This window comes from Zootoca vivipara, chromosome 3 (genome assembly GCF_963506605.1).
Source record: "Zootoca vivipara chromosome 3, rZooViv1.1, whole genome shotgun sequence".
Lineage (NCBI taxonomy): Eukaryota > Metazoa > Chordata > Lepidosauria > Squamata > Lacertidae > Zootoca > Zootoca vivipara.
In genome coordinates this window covers 67,328,324-67,352,756 of record NC_083278.1, presented here as the reverse complement: position 1 = coordinate 67,352,756, position 24,433 = coordinate 67,328,324, and the positions used below count along the sequence as shown (strand labels likewise).

Genomic DNA, 24,433 nt, shown 5'->3' with positions numbered 1-24,433 from the left:
GCGTCTTGTCTACCGGTATTTTTGGGGATCCTGCAACATGCTTGTTTTTGCTCTGCTAACTATACGTTGGAGTTCTGCTCTGGATCAATATTGAGTAGAATTTCATGACATAGGAGGAATGTTATGGTAAAGTGTGGTCTAATCTGCTGTCTGGGAAATCACCTCAAATGCCATATCCTTCCTCACTGGATTGCCATTGTGTTATTGCACATGGCACACAACTTTCTGTTGGGCATTCTTGGAACAGTTGCATAGAAAAGGATATGCAACTGTTCCAAGAAGCACCTTAGATGCCCAACAGAAAGAGTCCCCTTCCTCAGTACTGTTTCTAGACCTACAATTCATTCACACCCAAAACCCAGCTTTGTTCTGCACATATTGCTCAATATTTCGGGTTTCCTGCATCTCCCAATGCTTTGGTACAGAAACTTCACAAAGCAAGAACAAGAGTGGCCTGGGAAGATCCAAGAGGATGCCGCTGACAGCCATGTAGCTTACTGAATTTGATAGGCATGAAGAAGTTCAGTTACTTGTGATGATGCTAACTTCATTCTGCATAGCTATGAGTGCGCTAGCTGGAGAAAGAATAACTTTTTGTCCGTGCAATTTGAGTGCTGGGAAAATGAGATCTCCCTACAGCAGATGCATCTCTTTCTGGCAAGGTGTAAGGATGCCCCAGAATAATTTGGTAATTTGGATAATTAAGGTCCCCAAAATATGCTTACCTAGGAAAGGACTTTAGTTTCCCATAGAGGAGTAAGGAAAATGAGGGAGGCTGGAATATCAGCACTCACAATTAAGACAGAAGTCAAAGGTATCAGGGTAAAAGCAATATCAAAAAAGCTATTTGTAGAGAAAAAGTGACTGCTTAAAGCATTAGCAGACTTCCCAACATTGTTTTCCACACATATGGTATTCTATCTGATCACTGTGCCAGTTCCATACTTTCCTTGTGTTTCATATTTCTGCTTTTTAGAGCCAGCAACCAGGCACATCTGGATTAGCTGCCCTTGCTTAGATTGCAAAGCACGGTATGATCCTGTGACTTCTGCATTTTCTGCCCTCAGAACCCAAGGGTTATAAAAACGCCACCATTCTTACAACCTGTGCCTCAAAACCCATCAAAGGTGAGCAAACAATTTATAGCGCGGAATCAATTCAATGCATTTGTGTGATGATTGCTTTGCTTGCAACTGCAATATGTGATTTTTGTTGAGAATCGTTAATGCTGAACACCTGCAATCTGCAATCTGCCTACAGTCCATTCCACCACTGGTGTGTAATGTAGATTTCTGGCACTCCATACTACCAATTTTGCTTCTTCTTTTTTTACCTTGAATTGGAGGCAGGGCTTCTACATACGACTGCGGCCCTGTTCTTCCATCCAAGTGTGAATCCACAAACTGGCAATGATCTTCACCTCTTCCCCAGCTATCCCCGATGCTGTAAAATGTATCTGAAAACGTTGCATGCATGGGGTTAGAACTTGCAACTGCTGCAACACAGCGAGGGCAGAGGGTCATGCGCAAGAAGAGGCATCTGAAAACATCTGAAAATGGATGGGGGTTGTTCCCTGTTGAGCTCTTTTAGATTGGAGCCAGGTTACTCAAAGCGGAGTATCTATGGGTTGTAAAGATGAAATATCAGCAGACTCTACTGAGGCTGGCAGAGGCATCAGACTTTCAAGTCAGGGGCCAGCTGTTTAACTTTAGCAAAGACAAAAATTCTATCTGCACTCAAAAGGTGAGGAAGTGCTTTAAAATGTCAGTTCAAAAGTCCATGCAGCCTCATCCAGGGATCCCCATCCAGACATTTAAGGGTTTTAGAATGTCTCTGGTTTAAATAGTTTGCCTAAGCAACAGATTACAGTTAAATTTTCATTCTAATGAGAGGGCAAGGAAGGGCTCAGACAGAAGTAATGCTAATCTAGAAATGAAGGGTGCAGATCTCGAAAGTGGGCTTATTTGCTATTTTTGAATATAGCTGAAATAATAGGAGCGTTATGGTAAAAGAATCCACTGGCACAGTATGAAAGGAAGCCAGTGGTCCTCGCCAGCATTCCTGAAGTCAGTAAAACAGATTTTTATGTCTGCTATTGGCTGAGAATCCCACTTGGAGATTTCGTGTCTTCTCCTTTTTTGAGTTCATTTTGCCACTGTGCTGGTAGCTGCTTTCAGAGGCAAAGACTCCCTTCTCATTACATTAAGTGCAATTAGTTGATGTATGATTAAGAATGCACATCAACTAATTGCACTTAATGCAATGGGAAAGCTTTGCCTCTTAAAGCAGCTACCAGCACAATGGTAGAATGAACTAAAAAAGGAGTAATTTAAAAAGTGTAATTAAGAATGCAGTGACCAGAGGAGGAGCGACCGCTGGGAGTAGCGCAGAAAGAAAAAACGCCATGGTGCATCTGCAGCAGCACAACTTGGTATCTTCACCTGCCCCAGCTACAACAAAACATGTCTCTCCCATACCAGTCTCTACAGCCACAGCAGGCGCTGCAATTGTCCAACAGCTTGACTTCACCCACCCCCAAAGGAGCACTCCTCCATTGTCTCCCAAGACAGACAGACACCAACAATTAAGAATGCACATTACTGTGAAGTAGCAGCATATTCCCGTCAGAAGAGGGAAGCACACATTTCAGAGCAAGGGGAGCAATACTGAAGTTGGCTTAGAAAACTGAACTGAGCTTTAGCAGTTCAACTAGGGTTGGATGAATCTATGAATTTCTGGTCCCAGTCATTTTTGCATGCGTTCCCTCATAAGTCTTTTTATTTCTGCTATAAATATTTTAAATCTGCACAAGAAGCACATTCAAATATGCATTTTAAGCACACTTCCCTCTCAAAATATGCATTTTTAGTATTTTCTCTCATGCTACATGTGTCTAAACTTTACAAACTGGTGACCGAGCTCGTTTTCCCACCACCTCCTCCCTTTTCCTTTTGTGTCACGTCTCTTGGATTGTAAACCTGAGGGCAGAGATTTGGGGGTAGAAACACCCAATCAACCAACTTGGGCAGTCCTTTATGTCTTTTAGGTTACAGCTAAGGCTCCATAGGATGCAATGGCAAATGGAAGGCTCTAAATCAGGCTGGGGGCAGAAGTCACAACATCCACAAGCCTAGACACGATTTCACTTTTAAGTAAGACCCCCAAATCATCAATCACTGTTACCCCAATGTAAGCACACACAGAGAAAGAATGGCCAGCCACATCATGTGATTATATGCCAGACCCCACTTGAAAAAGTCTAAAGCATGGGTTCTTTTTACCAGAGTCAATTCCTCCAATAACCTAAAAATCACCCTCCCCTGCAAAAGTGGGGCAGCATTTCCCTACCAATTTATAGGAAAGGACAAACTATTGATATGTTGGAGGGATGGGGGTTTACCAGCAGCAATGTTCACACTAAATATGGAATTTTGGCTCAGCCACAATTCTGTTGACCCAGATACATACCTCTTAGGTCATCGCTGAGGTAAATCTTGTATCTCAATGAATTGCAAAGGACAACACCTACAAATTTTCTGTACCATGTCCGTTTCACATATTGCTTGCCACTGCATTCGGAATATGTGGGGTCATATTTAAAACTGAATGGGATCCAGATTGGTTCACCACCTAAGAAAAGAGTTAAAGTAACAGTCTTAAAAGTTCAGTCATCAAGTTTCTTGGCTTGTTTATGTTAACCATCATATCTTAATTGATGTTCTATTTTCAGAGGCCATAAAAAGTCTTCATAACCAACATATGAATCCATTCCTAAAGACATTTTCTTGGAAGTCTATTGATTTTATCTAATGGAGTTGACTTACAATTAAATACGCTTAGGACTGTAGCCCAAGTCACAAATGGCATAAACCTGATATTCTCCACTGAGCCTTCAGGGCAGTTGTCAATGTCTCAGAATGAAGTAATAACATATTGTAATATAGCATCATGTCATTGTGTTAGTGAAATTGAGATGTGCTTTGTTTCCATGGTACTTAAAAGAATGGTGTGTCCAACATTACCACTCAATGCTTTTGACCTTTTAAGAATATTAACTTTATAATCTTAATATAGTTTAATGTGTTTGAAACCCAGGAGAGCTGTAAAATGATACTTTTAGGATAGCTGCAGCAATGAGCATTTTAAAGTTGATTTTTTGTCAAAACAAATATTTTAGCACAACTTTATTTTTGTGGTTCTGTATTTCTTTGAAAAAAGAAAATGAAGAGAGCTAAAGCCAACAAATCATAAAAGGGTTATTGACTTTGGTGTGCATTATTATCTGTTAACTTGATATTTTAAAATGAGCCTAGAAACATAAGCACTTTTGAGGTTTTTTTCCCCTGAATTGAACTTCTGTTTTGTCCCCCCCCCCCCAAGCTAACATTAAATCAAAACAGATTGCACAAAAGCAAGAAAACCAAGCAGGTATTTTCTGAACAGCAACGGTTGTTCATCCAGTTGCTTTGGCCATTTCAAACTATGTGGCGGCAATAAGTAAATGCTGCCACTTATTCACAGCCCAATCCACTATCTAGTGGATTTTAAAAGGCAAACTCACACGACCCTTGTATTATGATGATGCTTCCAAATGAGGGAGTAGGTCCCCAATTCCTTTCCCGTGGCTGTCTATACCACTGCGGAAGGTCTCAAAGAGATGTGAGTGGCAACAAGCAGTGGTGGCTGGAATGGTGGCATGCTCAGCTGACAGCCATCTGGCTGAGTCGCTGCAGCACACTGGGATTGGAAGAGGCGCCGTAGTGGCATGGTGGAAGCTTACCAGCAGGAGTGTCTGACTGGCTCCACTGTGCCATTGGTACCTAGCCAGCTTTGCCACCACATCCTTTCCTGTCCTAGCATGCTAACAGAGGTCAAGTGAGCAACACAGCCCCACCACGACATCTGCCACTGCTGTAACCACAATCAGGGCACCATGGGCCAGAAAACGACTTCAGTGTGCATTCAAAGGCCCTATTCAAGGATTGACCCTTGCCTGCTCTGTGACCTCCTCCCTTCTCTTATGTCTTTGCTGCCCAGTTCATGTGCCTCTCATGTGCTATAAGGGGAGCATGCTGGGTTCTATGGCCTTTTAAATGCATTTCTGGGAGGAGGGGCTACTGGTTTGTTTCCATTATGTAATTTGTGTATTTTTATGTTGTGAACAGCCCTGTGATCTTCGGATAAAGAGTGGTGTAAAAATCTAATAAATGAATGAATAAATATAATGCAAAGAAATCTCATACAAGCAAAGCATGCTCTCCACTGTAGAAGCTGCCCTTACAGAAAGAGGTCCAAAAACTGGACAGCAAGAACCCAACAGAGGAAGTGGAGCTACCAAGTGCCCCCGCCTTCTTCTCATGTAATCATACGGGGGGGGGTGCCTGAAAAGGGTTAATGTTCACCACAAATCTGGTCTAAAAGTTTGTGAGAATCTGTAAAGACTCAGGCTGACATCCATTGTCCTGATTCAAAGTCCCATGAGCTCTGGTGTGTAAACATAGGCAGCAGAGGGCCATCCAAATCATTTCAGATGTAAATTGTAGTTTTGTGAATACGAAAGGGTGTACGTAGGGAGCTGCCCCATTGACTGAAATAAATAGGGCAGTGTCCATGTGGGGGGTAGAGTCCTGTGCCTGCCCCAGGGCCCCCACGCCTGCAGTAAATCACTTGATCAGGCAATAGGCACTAAATATTTGGACTTCCTAAGTGTTGGATCAGACTATAAAAATATCAACACAGACTAAACACATAAAAGAATTCTCGGCTACAAGCTGTAAATAGATCAAACAGTAAAGTCCATGTTGCTTCTATAATAACTGCTACTCTACCCATGCACAAGACAAGGAAAGGTTACAATGTGAAAGTCGTTGTTTCCTTGTTTTCACCGCATTTCCCCCTGTGCTCTGTCTCCCTTATGCTGTTGGCAACTGTTCCATGGGATGGGAACCACATTTTTAAAAGGAGAAAAGACAAAGCAACATTTGGTCTTTTCTTTAATCGATTCTTTTGACTCCAAAAGAAGCACACCACAACCCTGTAAACACACATAGTAGTCTCATTGAGTTTGGCTGAGACGGGCTTCAGTACAACTGACTTGAGTTTAATGGGACTTCTTTTGTACCCAAGAAGTTTTTTCACATGTGCCATTCTTTCCAGCATTTCAGCCAGAATATTCTCAGTGCGGACAAAACAATGAACTGTTCGTGGAAAGAAAACTACACAATGAATGTGAATCAGAGCACTCAACATTCCCTTGCTATTCATCAGCATAGTGTCTCCCCATGAACAAATCTCAGTGAAACTGGCTATCCTTCGCCATAGTTGGTGCTGTGAAGCATGCCATGTGGTTTTCATTATACGTTCAGTTCTGCTTGGAAGCGTTATTTGGCACTTCTGAGTTACTAGGCACAAAACTCTGGGGTAAATTATCGTTCCAATAATAATTTTAAGCCTTAATAGCAGCAGATAATCGCATGTAAATATATCTTAAGTTCACGTTTCCCATTAAAGTCCCTTAAAAGACAGAGATAGTGTGGGGAACGTCAGGCACAGAGGCTGCATGTGGCCCTTCAGACCTATCTATCTGGCCCTCAGAACACCCATTCTCTCCAGGCCACACCTCCTCAGTGGCCTGCTTCAAACCCTGAGTATTTTTGCCTAGCTGGATTGTGTCCTTGAGCTCTGAGACTGCAACTTTCTTGTCAGGGCAGAGGAGAAAGATGGTATGTAGAAACTAGCCTATTCTACAATGGTAAACTACATTTAGCCAGTGTGGTGTAGTGGTTAAGAGCAGTGGACTCGTAATCTGGTGAACCGGGTTCACGTCTCTGCTCCTCCACATGCAGCTGCTGGGTGACCTTGGGCTAGTCACACTTCTCTGAAGTATCTCAGCCTCACTCACTTCACAGAGTGTTTGTTGTGGGGGAGGAAGGGAAAGGAGAATGTTAGCCACTTTGAGACTCCTTAAAGGTAAAGGGACCCGACCGTTAGGTCCAGTCACGGACGACTCTGGGGTTGCAGTGCTCATCTCGCTATACTGGCCGAGGGAGCCGGCATACAGCTTCCGGGTCATGTGGCCAGCATGACTAAGCTGCTTCTGGCGAACCACAGCAGCGCAGGGAAACACCATTTACCTTCCCGCCGGAGCGGTACCTATTTATCAGCTTTTGAACTGCTAGGTTGGCAGGAGCAGGGACCGAGCAACGGTAGCTCACCCTGTTGCGGGGATTCGAACCGCCAACCTTCTGATCAGCAAGCCCTAGGCTCTGTGGTTTAACCCACAGTGCCACACGCGTCCTTAGGGTAGTGATAAAGTGGGATATCAAATCCAAACTCTTCTTCTTGTTCCTCTGCCCACTTTTGCCTCCAGCCCTGCTCACCCAGGCATGTGGCTCTTCAAAGGTTTCCCAGAAGAGAAGGTGTCCCTCAAGCTCAAAAAGGTTCTTACCTTCCAAGTCCTGGACTGCAGAATCCGGGACCGGCAGCCATGTGACACCGGGAGTTGCGTTGACGTAACTTCCGGTGTCGTTTTGCCCTTCTATGGGCACTAAAAATGGCCAGCGGCGGCTTCGAAAGTCGCTTCTACGCATGTCAGGAAGTGCGTCAACGCAACTTCCGGTGTCGCTCTGCCCATCTATGGGCACCAAAAATGGCCGCCGGCGACACCGGAAGTCGCGTCTATGCACTTCCGGTCATGCGTAGATGCGACTTTTGAAGCCGGCGGTGGCCATTTTTGGTGCCCATAGAAGGGCAAATCAGAAAGAAAAAAAATGGCCACCGGCAGGAGAAAATAACGGAGAAAAACGGGAGACGAAGTGATATGGGGGACCACCGGGAAAAGGTAAGTAAAAACGGGGGTTTCCCGGGGGAAACGGGGTACTTAGCAGCTATGAAGGTTCCCCGTTTTTATGCAAAAATATGTTTTGGGTATCTAGTAGCTTTCAAGATACTTCAAATTGTGTGGTGAAAAGCGGGGTATATATGTTTTTAATCAGCCTTGAAAATATCCCATGAAAGTTAGTAGCCTGCAAAAGGTTTTAGCAGCCTGCCGGGAGCTGGCAGAGGAGGGGAACAGAACTCCAGATCACCTTCAGCAGCCCCCTGAACTTCTCTTATTACTAGTGCACATATTTGCAAGGTGTAGAAGAGGAAGCTTCCTACCTCCGGCAACCTCCCTGGTTTCGATGCTGGGTGCAGAGGAGAGACAGAATACTGGTAGTGGTATGTGTGGTTCAATGGATCTGCACTCCCTGTTGCTGCTTGCCTAGACCAGGCTGGGCTCGGAGGACACATCACCCCATCCCAGGCTGGTCCTGGTAAACAGCAAAGATCTGGGTACTGGGTGGGTGCTCCTGCTCCAGTATGCAAACCACTCCTGTAGAGCACTCTGTCCCTTCTCCACCCATCCACATGCAATTCCTTGTCACCTATGCTTACCAGGCCAGTGCATAAATGCAAGGGTGTTCTAAATAAATAAATGTAAATGGATATATAAAACAGTTAAAAATGGACAAACAGCAATGCACTATCCAAAACTTTAAAACTCGGTATCCTGTCTCCAGAACTTGACTGCCCCAGAAAGCATAAAGGAAGCAGATAACAGAATCAGGTGAAAGGGCAGTTTTCCGCACTCTGGTTTATTCGTAAAACTTATATCCCTCTCTCCCTTTCAAAGGAAGTCAATAATTTTACATTTCTCTGTCAGCTGCACAATGTCACAACCTTAATTTTTGCAGTACTCAGGACAAGATAATATCTGAAAACAGCAATGAGACTTACCCGGTGGTCTGACAATAAGTAGAGGATTATCTATAAAGAGGGAACAAGAAAATGCATGAGTGGCTTACAATGAAGATTTATATCCCCTGAAGCCAAAATATAAACCAAAATGCTACATCAAAAATGGTGGGTTGCAAAAGTTAATTTTCTTATTCCTGTTTATTTTGAAAGCAAAAATACTCCCAGGCAAGTCAGTCTACAAAAAAATGAGTATGCAATATTCCTTTTTTTAAAAAAGTATTTACGTTATGTTTGCTTTTATAACCATCTTTTCCCATTTATCTGAGTGAAATTAGCATACTTGTTTATTATGAATTTGTTTTTTTTAATGTGGCAATGTTTCAATTGCACGGCATGGGGAAGGTAGAGAAAACCATGTTGTGTTGAGCAGTAGCTTGGCAACCATGAAATGTCAAGCTAGCCAACTATTTGAATAATAAGCCAACAATTTCAACAGGGATGATGATGGCAAATAACTCTTTGCAACAATAGCAAGCTGTAAGGAGCTGAATGGGTATCAATGAAGAGAAACACAATTACAATATGAAACAGGGAATGGAGATGATCCAAATGAACCATTCAGAAAACCCTACTCTCGTGGAAATGTGAAAGAATGTGTGAAGACGGTGAGCCTTGCTTTTTGCCATCACTAGATTGGATAGACAGCCAAGATTCCTCCTCCCCTTGTAGGGAGGATCTCTTGCGCATAGATTGGCATGTGCATAAAGCCCTTTCCAAAAGTGGGGCATGCCTGCCAGATTCAGAAGATGGCATAGACCGGCTAGATCATGCTGCCCTGTAACACAGAGACATCCCCACACATACATGGTGTGATTAGCTACTGCTTTTCAGCAAGACAACATTATTTTTAGGACTAAGTGGAATGCTTTCATCCATTCCTGCGACACAATTTTAAGAGTAATGCAACACATTCTTTACTAACAAAACACTAAGCTGGCTGTTGCCCAATTTCATAACTCTCAAGACTGTTCATTGTAAGAATTCTAGACCATTAACCAACACCAAACAGAACAACTTTGATATTTTATTAAATATTCAAAACACTGGTATAATTAGTACTGTATATTTAAACATCAAACAGTGAGGCAAGCTGTGTAATGGCAGCTGCTCCTGTCAGCTCAGTGCAACTCAACTGTAGCTCCAGGTCCAGCTCTCCCGTCTGTGTGCTGCACTTTCGTCTCAGTATTTACGGTATGTACCGTATTTACTCCATGAGCTCCGGCAGATGCGAACGCTGATCAAGGAGCTGCGACTGCCAGAGCTGCCTGAGTGAGTGTGCTTGGGAAATGGGTAGCCAGGGGGCGGCTGAGGGAAGAGGGTGGAAGGGACAATGTCCAGAGTGGGGGCTGCTGGGGGGGGGGAGTACCTGACCAGGGCTTGCTGTGAGGGGAGGCTGGGGGGGAATATGGAGGGTGGCATGTATCTATTTATATATTTAATGGCAACATTCCCTGTATAAGATGATCCCCAATTCTAAACTTAAAAAATGGGGGGGGGAGAGATATCGTCTTATACACATAAAAATACAGTAATTGCTCTATTAAGTCTGTATGAGCAAAGTCAGTGATTCTGAAGCAATAAGCATTGCTTTTGGATCCTGCATACATGTGTCGTAGTGGACACTATCTACGAATAGACATTCCCTAATGTAAGAGAAAAGGAGGGATGTCTTTTTTAAGGTAGTGCTTGCCACCTTCAGTTTTTATACCTACTTGTATTAAAAATCATGTGCTTTTAAAAATATACTGCCTAGTTAATCAGCAACATCTTTTAGTTTGTTTGTTTTTTAATTCTACCTGATTAAGGCAGCAATCCACCTACCTGGGGTTAAGTCCCACTGAACTCAATAGGACCTTCTTCTAAGTAGACAAGTACAGGACCGAACTATTAATCGTTTAAATGTTACAGCCCTCATATAAATCCATTAAATAAAACGCTTTACTTGATTTTGAAGTTTGAAACTTTCAAGAATACCATGTTGATAGCTAAAAGTGCCTATAAATTCTATGGCAGGAACCCTAGAGTCAGGTTTAGGGGGTGAATGGGAATAAAAAACAACTTATTGGAGGGGGTCAAGTCTGTGGCAGTAATGGCCAGTGATTATCCTGAGTTTGTTAAGGGATCAACACATTGTATTTTGATGTTTTACTATGCTGGCTGACCTTTGACCAACCATCTCAGCAAAAATAAAACAAATAAAAGATTTAACAATCTTTGCTTTAAAAGGAAAAAAACCTCTTTAAAAAGCCTTGTCAAAGAAATATTGCCATTATGAAACGGGAACAAGCTTCAACCAAAAGAGTAAAAAACTGAAATGGAAAATTGTTCCCCATATTCCTTCCAGACACAATTCCCTCTAGCTGCTCAGCTGCTCACAATTAAAAAACTAATTTTAAGTGTCTCGCCAATTTAGCAAAGGCACACTCAGCATCCTTTATTTTTATTTTTATTTTATTTAACCTTCTCCCAATTCTCAGGGCAAAGATATCCAAGTTCACACCAGGCAGCTCTGAAGACAATTGGCCTGCACAAGGAACTAGTCAGAAATGTTAGTTAAGAGTTGGCTTCCTCAACTAGAAATGGAAAAAGCTAAATGACCTACTTCCTCCCATTTGGCAGAGGATGATTGGAACCCTGACATGTCATCTTGATTCTGCAAGGTTCATGCTTAACCTCTTAATTGTACACACTACTGCTTCTATCACCTGCTGAAAACCATGCTTTACTTTTCTATGCATGCTTACACCATTTGTCAGCATGCAATCAGGAGGAATAACCTACGAATTAGCCACATGCTTTTGAATGATCCCGGGAGATTCCTTTCTGTTCTGATCCCCCATACCACCAAATTATCTTGCTTCTGGGTCTTCTTTGTCCCTGTTCTCTGCTTTATTGCCTGCCCAACAAGCCTGTCTCCATCCACCCTGTCTCCATCTTTTCCATTTCAAAAGATAGAGCTGGTTCATATATCCGGCAACCTAATGTGAGCACTTCCTGTCTGTGGGATTAGCACAGAGGTGGTATAATGGCAGCCATCAAATGTACTGACTGACCCATATTTACCATAAAGTTTGACTCTTGAGCTTTGATTCTTTGGCAGAAATCCCAAACACATGCATGGTTTAATTCAGGGGTAGTCAACATGGTGCCCTTCAGATGTTTTGGATTCTAACTCCCATCAGTCTCAGCCAGAATTTCCAGTGGTCAGGAATTACGGGTGTGTAGTCCAAAACAATTGGTAGGCACCATGATGGCTGCCTCTGGTTTAATTCCCTTGACTTTGCTGCTAGATTTAGTTAACTCTCAACATGACCTTGAAATGCAACCTTGCCTACAATACATTCCAGCTCCTTTTGTCTTCTTTGGGGCTAATTCTCTTTTCTTCAATTCTCTTCACCTACGCTCTACTATTGGGGCCTATACTGTATAATGGGTAGGGTTGCCAGACTCAATAGAGGACAGGACTTCTGTGCCTTTAATTGCCCTGCTCTCTTTTGAGTCTGGAAACCTTAAAGAGAAACCAGCAGACCCTTTGTTTAATTTCCAAGGAAAGGGTCTGCTGGTTTCTCTTTAAGATTTCCAGACGCAAAAGAGAGCAGGGCAATTAAAGGCACAGAAGTTCTGTCCTCTATTGAGTCTGGCAACCCTAATAATGGGTCCTATAGTAACCTGTTCCTTAACCACTTTCTTCCATCAAAATCTAGTCTTCCTTCATTCCTTCCAAAAATCACAATGATTCCTGCACTCTTTCTACTCACTTGGTGATATTCAGGGGGCTTAAATAATATTATTCTATACATTTCATGGTGTATTTTTAGATTTTTAACTATGGCAACCTGCCCTTTGGCTTCAAGGCAGAGTTGGGAAAACATTAGCAGGGAGGAACACTGCAAGAATGTCAGGTCATGTTCTTCACAAATATAATTAGCGAAAGCCTGAGATTTTCTGAAATCAATGGAGGTTTTTAAAAGCAAGAACGTAATTCCATAGCATGGAGGTAAAATGTTCACATTTGTGAAACCATACCTGATTCTGTGATGTAGGAGATTGAGGAGCTTATAGGTCCATAACCATAGGGATTCTTCGCTTGGACTCTAAAGTAATACCTAAAGAAGAGAAAGAGAAGGGGAGAGAGAACACAACCATCCATGAAAATGGCACTAAATCCATTTATGATAATGAAGTTAGGGAAATGTCAAACAGATAGCCACTGTGTGACATAGTATCTAAAGTGCATTGGCTCTTGCAGTTCACCATACAAGGAAATGTCACAATTTACATTGTAGTAAGGTAGCTTATCTAGATCTAAGTCCACAATTCTGATGAGGAAACTATTGTACTGCACCCTATATAACTATCCAATAGTGCAGATCAGAATTTGTAGCTATGAAGAGATATGAAGGGCAAGGAAATTAAAGGGAAGGAGAAAATCGTATGCATCAGAATAAAGAAAGATAATCAACATATAGGAACGACTGGAAGTCACCAGGGTGGAGGGCAAGGGGGAGGGTAATTAAGCCTTTTTTAATAGAATTAATGGTTAAGATGAATGGGACTAGAGTCCGAAAAAATTAGGGGGTTGAGCACGAACGATTAATTGAAGGAAGATTTGATCTGTTTATTCTCATTTGTTTTTATTTTAAACTTTCTTATCTTCTGTTTGATGACTAAGATTCCTATGTTAGCATTTTTGTTACAATTATGATTTGGATACATTACAAATATTATTTGGATTATGTTATGTTATTAACCTTATTTTGTTTAAGTTATTGTTTCCGAGTATAAGGTTTTTTTTCCTTTTTTTTCTTATTTCAGTTTTGTTCTCTTTTACTTTAACGTTATATGTGTATGTGTATGTTTGTGAGTGTGTCTGTTTAAACAATTCTAAATAAAGTTTGTTTTTATTAAAAAAAAGAATTTGTAGCTAGCTTGACTATTGACCTTGAAGCAAGGTCAGGATGCATTTCTTTCCAAAATGTAGCAATAGTTGCTTCATACCAGATTCTGGGGAACTGGATAGTCTACCAGATACTAAATGTAACCAGAGAGAGACAAAGGCATGTGTCACTTTACAGACTTGGCAGACCTTGGACTCAGCTAGACTGGTAAAGAAAAAGCGATTTATATGCGTTGTAAATGCAACAGAACCTTGCGCCACCAGATGGCGACGTAGAGTCCTGCTTTTCTCTACCTGTTTTCCCTGTTTAAATTTACAACAAAATAAAAAAATTCCTTCTAGTTGGTCTCTAAGGTGCTACTGGAACTACACCAGACCAACACGGCTACCTACCTGTAACTAAATTTACAACATGTTTAACTGAAACACTTCTCAGTCCAGGCTGAGATTCTGAATAGTAGAGCACAAGCTATCAATTTAATAAATCCCCAGTTTACCAAAGATTAGGAATTTCGCAACATGACTACTTCCCTGTGCAACAGCCAACTTCAATGGAGCTGAATCTGCTGTCGAAATTACAAAGGCGCTTAAAGAGAAAACATCAGAAAATACACTACAGCATGTAACTTGTTATCCTGAAGTGGAGAAATACTACAACTGTAGCTGTAACCCATGCTCAGTGCAGAATAATGATTCACAGATAATCAGAAACAGAAAAGGTGCAAGCTAAAGCCAACCACAACCACCACATTGGAGAAGCTGGATTTCCTCAGAACATGAATTTTAACATGAATCGGAACTAACGGTGAACCCCATATTGTGTGATGTAAATGGGTGCACATAATCGACAAGAATCACAGGTTCATTTATCCAATCAAACACCAAGCAATCAGAAACACTTTAGCTGGGGCAGAATATGATACTGGTTCCTTCTACCACTGACCGCTCTGATAAAGCTTCCGCCTCACACAGGGCAAGAGAAGATTAAGCAGCATGCAGAATTCCCCACCCACCAGGAAACACTCGAAGAAAATGACAATGGAAACAAGAGTTTCCACTGTGTTGTCACTACAATTGCATATACTCCTAACCGTATGAAACCCTGTGAATGGTACAAAGGTCATGGGCTGGATGATCTGCTCATTTTATTATTGTACCCTAACCAAAACATCAATAGGGGGGCGGAACTCCAACCCTAATTGCTCAAAGCACATATTGCTTGGAGAACTGTTTAATTTAAATTGCATTTTTTAATATGAATAGAGCATTGGGGGTGCTATGATAAATGGCCCTCTGATTCAATAGGGGGAGGCTGCAGAAAATCTATCGCCTGACGTACATCAAGGAACTCAATTTGCACCTCCAGATATAGGTCAGAGAATTGAGGGAGGAATCAGAGTAGCAGTGCAGGAACTATCTTCTGCTGCGTATTCAACAGAGACCTGGATACTGTGAGTTCAGGTCACTGGGTGCTATTAAAACAAGTCTTGCTGGATCCTGCACTTGCAGACATGCACACACTTCCCACCCCAACAAGAAAAAAACCACTGGCATTCTCTAATTACCAGCATCAATTTGGCCACTTCATTTGCTTCTTATCCAAATGCAAGTCTTGCCAAAAGAACACCATCCCCTGAAGGCTTCAAACCACATGACCTTCCTAACTGACTGGCTCAGGCAGGGAAAATGCCACCAAAACTTGGATTCTTTCCCTTGGCAATATTCCTTTCAACTTCTAACTAGGTTAAATGTTGCATTGCCTAGAAAAACCTAAGACAATTACTGTTCCGAGTCCTAGGCCTCCAGGCTATTACTAAGGCTGGAGACAAGGTATTTTTCAAAGCGCTGGAGGTGGTATGATAGAAGAGACACTGCTTATGGCATGTGCTGCAAAAAAACACACAACAACAACAACCCAGAATACAAAATATATGATTGTGTATGAAATGACTATGTAGAAGTATGCAATAGTGGTCCTCTCATGCCACCCTCAACTATCTGAAAAGCTAATCCCCTGCCTATTCTTATATCCCCAAAGAAAAGGACTAACTTGTTATAAAAACCAAAAATTCCATTGTGTTCCATTGTGTTGCTTCTAGTGCCAATGGAAATATGACAGAAAATCCATGGGGTTAGAAGTGGTTATGCAAACCCTGGGAGGGCGACTTTTGGTGGTCTCATACTAGGATCATCCTTGCTGTGTGTATCTTATAGACATGCTACTTTCCTATTGCTGTATATTTCCCTAACCCTAACCCTAACCCAAAAAGCTCAGTATCATCCACACCAGGGTTTCACAAACTTCGGCATTCATTGACCCCTTGTCGAGCATATAAAGTTGTCATCGACCCCTGCACCACTACTTAGGAACACTAATGAATACTGTTGTATTCCCAGAGCTTCAAAACTGGGAAGGCATAGGTGTTCTGTCCATGGCCTATGCCCTTTATTTATTAGCCTCATAGCCACTGAGGCTACACAGTGAAGATCAACAGTTATAGATCTTTATGCCACGAGTCTTTCTATCTCCTTTTCTCGTGACCAACGTTTAATTATTATTTTCCACTTGTCTGCAAACTGATCTGAATGTAATTAAGGGCCGCGTGATGCCTACAGGGAAAATAAAAACAACACCATCATAACTTTCTTCTCCATGTAATCCTAGCTGTGGCAGACGAAAACCACATAAAAGCTTGGAACGGAGGAGAGCTATGTTTTCTTTTCTTCCCTTTTGTTTCCCTGACACAGTCCATTGCAATGTGGAAACATTCACCAGCGGTTTAAACATAGGCCCTCATTCTTTTCTGCGGCTGAACGGGCTTTCCGCAGCTCAAGGAGTGCAAGCTAGGATTCAAAGCAACCAGCTATATCCCCTTAATGTTGGGATGGGAGCCACCACATTTCATTTCTCTGTCTATATCAGATTCGTAGGCTGCCTTGCCCCCAAGGAACTCAGAGTGTTATATAGGGGATTATCTCATGTTATCTCCACCATATCCCTTTGAAGCAAGAGAGGAAAAGTTGCCCAAGGCTTCTAGCGCCACCTTTCATGCTCCCCAAATTTGGGGAAGTGATGAGGGATGGTGATACGGCTCTGTGCACTTTGAATTCAAAAGCTACCAAGCAGCAAGAGCTGTTGGAGTGACCTAGGAGGATACTTTTTGCTCAGAGTGGAAGGAGCAGGTGCGACTCCCTGTCCACCCAGCACCACTGCAGACAGCCTCTCTCTAGCAGCAGCTTATGCCGAATGATTGTTCACCATGATGAATGTCTACGCCAGGGGTGGGGATGATGTCGCCACCCAGTTGCTGTGGAGCCACACTTCCTATCAGCTCCGGAAAGCATGGCCAACAGCTAAGGATGATGGGAGTCCAGCCACATCTGGAAGGCCACAGGTTGCCTGCTCCTGGTCTAAATTATGGCATATTTACTGCAAGAATCTCAGGCTCGGGTACAAGACAGAGCCAATATTGTTGATTCTGATATGATAACTCAGAGGCAAAGTGTCTGCCTTGCATGCGGAAAGTCAATCCTTGGGAGTTCCAGGTGGGGATAAGGAAAATGTGAAACCCTGGAAAGCTGCTGCTGGTCAGTGAGGACAAGGCCAAGCAGCTTCCTACATTCCTAAGAATGGTCACAATTTTTTTTAAGGGGAGAAAAGAGTGCCCCCAAATTTAATTTACAAAAAAGCCAAGTGAGGTTTATTTGACTGAGAGGTTTAGCCATGCCCAATGGGAATCACTACGGGCCACAAATACTTCCTCATGGTGTTCTAAATGGATGTGAAGATGGGCCACAGAGCTTTGTGAGACCAGAGATTGAGTTGATGAGAAAGCCGCTTGGCAGCGGCTTAGCTGCTTAATTTTCATGCATGAGAGCACAAAATTAAGTGGTGTGATTATGCAAACACTTGGGTCTGCTTAAATCCTAGAAGAGAGCTCCAAGTGGCTTGTACGCTAGAAGTCTTCAGGCTTGCCAGGAGCTCTTAACATCCAAGTCCTATGACTTGCCCACAACAAAACAGGAGTCTGAACTGCCAATGGACCTTATTTCTTTCTTTCTGTTTTTTGAAATGGCAAACAAATAGCAATCCCATGCTGCTTTCTAGGCACTCAGCCATGCACTTATTTATATTGCTGCTTTAAAATCACTGCTTGAAGGAGGAACTAGACGTCACAAGAGACACAGAGCTGCTTGCTACTGCTGTACCTCTTTCCCTTGTACCATCAAGCTTAATGCAATGTGTGATGCAGGTAACATCATTGCCCCTCTCCACTCAGCTTCATTGGCTGTTGGTGGGAGAACAAGCAATGCACAATGTGCTGACGACTCATGTCACCTTCTGCTAATGTTTTAAGTAATGTGGGTGGAAGGGGGAGACACACAGAGTGGTGGCAGGTCTCATAGCATCCATTTCCACCCTGACAACCATTTCACACATGCACCATTTCATACACTCCTGTAATCAAAAGGTATGCACATTTTCATGTGTGATGATAGACATGTGCACTATAGGACAATGGGAATTCATCCTAGTTGCTTGAGCCCCAAGGGCTCTTCTGATGCAGACAGAAGCTGGACAAAAACCCCCACCAGAATCAATGTAGATATTGTGGCATACAGCAGTGGGTTAATTTAAGCAGTCAATGAAACTCTGAATGATTTACTGTCATATTTGGCAAATTGCATTCTATTTGTATACACTTTCCAATTCCAACAACTGGAAATGAATTATTCTCCGGGAAAGTCAGAGCAGACACCATCACAAATCTTCCCTTCGAAGCTTTCTGTCATAGACCAGAATGTTGGAAAGGCAAGACAATGTTGTGTTTGAATGTGAACATGCAAGTGGCAATATAATTAATTTTCCTATGAAAATACATCACCACACAACTGTGTAAAGAAAGTGCTTAATTTAACTGCAACTGCTTGAATTTATTCCAAACAGCAATGTTCTACCATAGCTCCCACCAGAGTCAAGATGTTAAAAACATCACTCAGTTTAATTACTATTTCTAAAAACACATTTTAAAAAGTGACTTCATGGCACCATAGAGAAACTAGGAACAGGACACAAAAGGAGCCCTTAATTTTAGTTGGTGAGAGTTGAACCAGGTACTGTACTAAACATACTATAATAATGCTGATTTATATAGTTGGATATATGACCTTGATTTCTTTTTTAAAAAAGATTTCTGCATTGCAGGGGGTTGGACTAGATGACCCTTGGGGGTCCCTTCCAACTTTATGACTCTATGCTTCTATCTCACCTTGCTATCAAATGGTAGTCAGGGTAGCTTAGGAATCTAACAGCATAATCCTATACATGTCTACGCAGAAGTTCACTTCCATTAAGTTCATTCCTTGGTGAGCTTAATATAGGAGTTCAGCTGACATTCCATTCAGACATAACATTCCCAATATTTCAAACCAAATACAAATATAAAACAGAAAATAATCAAAGCCCACCTCAAACAGAAACCACCAGAATAAACAGCATAATTAAATAACTATCCACAGTTAAATCCCACCCAAAGCTCAACTAAATAAAACAGCTTTCACTTGGTGCCTAAAATATATTAAATTTGGTGCCCAGTAAATATATATGGGGGAAGTGTTCCATAGCCTGTTTGCTGCCAATCTGACAGCTACCCTGTTAAATTCAAAGTAAGTGCTCATCCCTTCCCTCTCATCAACAGGAAGACTGAATGATGTTGTTGCCTTGCTCACAGTACAGGATCACACCTATGTTTCAGAGGTGAGGAACCTCCAGCCCAAGAGCCTAACTATGCCCCCTACATCTCCCCATGATGCGATATATGATCCCAGGTGTGGAGCAGGTAAATATATGGCTCAGCCAAAAGCGATGTGCAGCCACCTGCAGAGTCCTGTGCAAATGGCTTTGCAAGACTTGCAAAATTGTTCGGTTCCTCAGATATAAGGTCTTGCAAACAGATTAGGATTTAGAAATGCAGGACAATAATAAGCATTTAAATCTTACAGTAAAGCAATGGAAATTCATGCATCTGCCTATTGCTGTTGTTGTATTCCTTTTTGCATGTATTTCACTAAAGCATCAGCATTTGCTGATGCATATCTATCCTAGTTTTCTTAGCTTTACTTTCACCTAACCAATAGTTTGGAAACCCACTTTGGAGAGGTGGGTCTCAATCCTAAATGCTTGTTATTCAGTGCTACAACCGGCCTTGGTAACTCGCTTTCCCCAAATCAGAGTCCCCTCACAATATGGACATAATCATGAACACATGGTTTCAGTCGAGCTCCATCTTCCAGTTCGTGTTTGCTCAATTACAGAAATGTTGCCAGTGGTTGAGGAGCTATTTTTATGAAATGTACTTATTTCAGCCTGTGGAGTTCAGAGAAAACACAAATGATATTGGCTGGTGGTGCACAAGTTTCTGTGCCAAAGAAAAATAATCATCCCACCCCTATGTATTCCTACACCCATGCTTCTCTAGTAAAAGCCAGTTGGTTCGTAAGGAACAGCTTGACATCAGTAATCTCTGACTGAAGTGATGATACACTCACAATGGAGACTTTAATAAACCCAGTGGACTATCATATAAAGCCCCATTTCCCTACATTGGGTGTCACTGCTTTTGTTTGAACAGATTAATGAAGTAGGAGTTGCTCTGCCAAGATCTTTGCTTGTATCTCCTCCCAGTATGAATGTGTTATTGCTATAATTCAGAAGTGCGGCAAGGAAGACAATTCCCATGCAATTTCAAGACTGAACACAATAATTCTGCCCCAGCTGTACTGAGAGCTTGATAAAAAAACAACAACAGAAATGATTTGGGTAGTTGAGTTACCAATTAAACTCAATAGCAGCCACCAGATACTTCAAAGGTTTTTAAAAATCATTTTAACCACCTAAAGGATTTTTTAAAAAATGGACCTCTCAAGGATAGGATACTGTAAGTTGGGTATCACAATAGGCTTCTCCTCAAATGACAACAGCACCCAAAGCAGGACTGCCTCTGATGATCTTAGCATCTAGGGCAGGCATAGGCAACCTTGGCTCTCCAGATGTTTTGGAACTACAACTCCCATGATCCCTAGCTAACAGGGCCAGTGGTCAGGGATCATGGGAGTTGTAGTTCCAAAACATCTGGAGAGCCAAGGTTGCCTATGCCTGATCTAGGGAGATGCATATGGAGAAATTGGTTATGGTGGCTAGAAACACACACACACACACACACACACACAAAATTGACAACAAGGCAAGTGAAAGCCTCTTCAGCTTTGTAGCATTAGTAGGCCTCTCATCTGCCAGCTTTCTTTCTTCCTCCTACCCAACCTGTAAGCCTGGGAAAGTATGGAAAAAGAGCAGCCGAGAGGCCCTCCATAACTTTTCTGCTCTCAGCAATGAAGGTTTCCGAGCATGCCTGGACCCTCCACACTCAACAGGAACTCTGGAAATTGTAGAATCCCCCCCCCACCGGTCAACGAATTAGAAGGGTTCTAAAATATGTTTCCAGAGTTCTCATTGGAAGAAATGCTAGAATGGTTTATGAGCAGCATTCAGCTTTAGCATAGACTGCTCCCCCTCCATCCCACATGCATATATCTCCAACAATTTGGTACTTTATGAAAGGAAAGGGGATGAGGGGAACTGGCAGATGAGAGAGTTGGTGCTGAGCCATTACAAGCCAAGGTGAAATTTGAGGGCGACGGGGCTGGTTTTTCAATGGCCTGGTGACTTCTGAACCCTATTTTCATGAAATTCTTTTCCATTTCTAACACTAACATACAGTATTATTCCGTCTATTTGGGGGGACTCCGATTTAAGAAAATGGGGGGGGGGGAGATACTACCTGCGTATAAGGCGAGCCCATATTTTCAACATTATTTTACAGTAAAAAAAACCATAGTCTTATACATGGAAAAGTACGGTATGTACCTATTTTATCATTAGGCCACAAACAATTTCAAACTGCATTCCAAAAACATATCAGTACCTTGTATTTGGCTTCAGGTTTTCAATGGGCAAATTAGTGCTTCCTGCAGTCTTAGTTGACCACTTGTTCCTGATGAAGTCATCGTAAGATGCACTGTAAACTAAATATCCTGCCAAGGAAAGGAGATAATATGTCCATCATTTATTTGAACACTTATTTACTCCCCTACCTGCTCTTTGTCTCCATCCCCAAGGGGCAAAAAGAACGTGTTAGGAGAGACAGTTCCTCTGGAGACAAGAAAGGCCCATCAAGACTTTCCTTCTTTTCTCAACTATTTAAAAAATACCACTCAGCCAAAATTGTATTTGAAAAGGACTTTCAGTTACAGAATTGGGGCAGGGAGGTGAAAAGGGGGTGAAAAGAAAGGAGAGGGCGTTTTTTAGCCTTTCCTTTAACTTCTGGCAGTTTCTTTCTTTCAACTCTTTGTAGGAGAGGAGTGATGTCAGCATAGGAAAATTCACACCCCATCCTAACTTCTTTCAACAGTACACTCTTTGACACTTCTTCTACTTCTGCACTGAAGCAGAAAGCTAAGCCTACTGGCAACTCCCAAACAGACACACCTTCACACAGGTTATCAGAATTACCTTGTAGGTGCTCCACCTGTCCATGTCCAGCAGCAACCTTCACAGCTTACAATACACTCTTTATTCACTTCATCGGGATTAGTTGTTTACATTCCACATTGCATTTGTGATATGTTATTTTCTCTTCGTCTGGCTTTGAGCCACTGCACCTGGTAGTCTTTTCTTGAGCTTTCACAAAGCTGGAAATCACCAACCCACTAACCCAATCTTAAACTAGATCAGCCTATTTTCAGAGACATTGGCATGCGGTCATTAATATGTTAGCAAGTTTTAAAACACCAAATAACATAACGTTGGTGTTATGGGAAGGTTTTGTAGTGTGTGATTTCTTTTTGCAGCCACTGCACAAATCCAAAACTGAAACAGCGCATCGGTTGCTGCTTCATTCAACTGTGGTATTAACAGCTAGAAACATGTTTGATTCCAAATACTTCTTCAAGCCCGCACTGTGCTGAGCTCCCTGTACCTTGCACTTGATCAGAAACCAGAAGTGGTGCTCAGAGTTGCCTCATCTACCACTACTGCCTTTTACACTGGGCAAAATGACTTAGCTCTGGGTAGGCGGTACAAGACAAAACAACCATCAGTTACCAGTCCAATATTAATGGCCAGGAAACGGCATAACTGTACCTGTGACCAGATCCCCCTGAGTAGGCTTAGCCCAGTCGACAATCACAAAGGAATGGCAGCCTTCCACCGCTACTATGGTGATATTGTGAGGGGCCTTCTGAGGACGCATCTCTGTCCCTTTTAGGTCACTGGGTATGAGCTCAGCCAGGCTCTCCACTTGGAAGTGCTCTAGTGCCTCTGTCAAAGAGCAAGGAGCTGCTGGGTCTTTGTTTAGATAAGTCACATAAGGAGCTGGAAGAGACAGAGAAAGAGAATATTCACTCCAAAAGTCTGTACAGAAAGATGGATTATTAAAAAAGAATTCCTGACGTTCAAAAGAATTTTTTCCACAGTGTATTGAAACTGCAAACCAGAAAGAGTATACATTTGTTTTTTAAACACTGTAAATTAGACATTCATTTCCTGGATTTAGAATTTGTATATTTTCCTACCATTTGCTCAAATTTTCAAGAATACAGAGTGGTGCCATCTGGAAAGCTCCTAGAGCGGTATGAGAAGGCACATAAACCTAGTGCTGAGGAAGCCACCAGCATGGCAAATATTCATTGTGACTAAGCCACATTCTGATGGCAATAGATGGAGAGCAACAAGCAACTGGTGCATATTAGGGTTTGTTACTGACGCTCAGAAGCAATGCTGAATGTTGCACCAATGCTTTATACTAAGGATCAGCAACTGGTAGCCCCTGAGATAATTCTGGCCCCTCTAGGGACACTATTTGCTGCCCCGGCAGTTGCCAACCAAGAAGCAAGAGGGCTGTATGAAATGAGTGTGATCATGCCCTAAGCCCTCTTTGGGGAATAGTAGTGGGGGAGAGACTCAGCACCTTCTAAAGTGGCCTGCTAACTTCGAGGAAAAGCAACCTGTTCCCATTTCATTTGGATCAGCCAAGTGACCTCTGTAGGGTGCACTGACTTCGCTCTGCCTCATCTTTGTCCATTCAGTAACACAGCTGCACTTACTGATTGGTTGGGATCATTTCAAGGAAAGGAGGGCATAAAATGGCACTGAAAATACAGTAGTTAGGGGAAACAGTGGTAGCAAACAGACATTAGCCACAGTAAAAAGAAAGAGAGAGAGAAGAGGTATACAAGCTGGTATGGAGGAGAACCCTATTGCCCCCCCTCAAAGCATGTCTCCCCCCTCAAAAAACAGCAACTTGTGAATGAAGATTTGGCATACAATCTATAAATTGCATTTCTGTTTTATAACAACATGATGCTCACTCCAACATTGCTCAGGAATTAATAGGCACATTTATTCCCTCAAAGGTCATCTTCAAGTTGAAAGATGTTTTACTGTAGTCACTGGAAATGTTTATTCAGCGACAGTTTACAGATTTTGCTAGATGGGTAATTTTTTCCTCTTTCTCCCCTTAAATGCCTTCAAATGTTTATATAAGAGCAATGTTCTTAGTTTATCTTGTTAGATTTCATGCCCTCCAGGGAGCTATTTTCCAGAATGTGTCATGTATTTATCTTTAGACACTCCAAGGGCTCTCTATTCCCAAATGACTGAGAAACCCTGTCCAGGAGAGG

The 24,433-nt window shown here is 42.2% G+C and overlaps 1 protein-coding gene across 2 annotated transcripts in view; it reads right to left on the bottom strand.

Annotated features, from left to right (window-relative positions):
- FNDC1 (fibronectin type III domain containing 1) overlaps positions 1–24,433 on the bottom strand; it is a 92,098-nt gene that overhangs the window by 1,433 nt on the left and 66,232 nt on the right. For both annotated transcript variants that reach the window (XM_035108622.2, XM_060272795.1), the window contains 6 exons: positions 22,896–23,126; positions 21,679–21,787; positions 12,826–12,905; positions 8,779–8,808; positions 3,469–3,630; positions 1,334–1,456 (listed from right to left, as the gene is read on the bottom strand). In XM_035108622.2, coding sequence (XP_034964513.2) covers positions 1,334–1,456; positions 3,469–3,630; positions 8,779–8,808; positions 12,826–12,905; positions 21,679–21,787; positions 22,896–23,126 — 735 coding nt within the window. The remainder of the gene's footprint in view (positions 1–1,333; positions 1,457–3,468; positions 3,631–8,778; positions 8,809–12,825; positions 12,906–21,678; positions 21,788–22,895; positions 23,127–24,433) is intronic.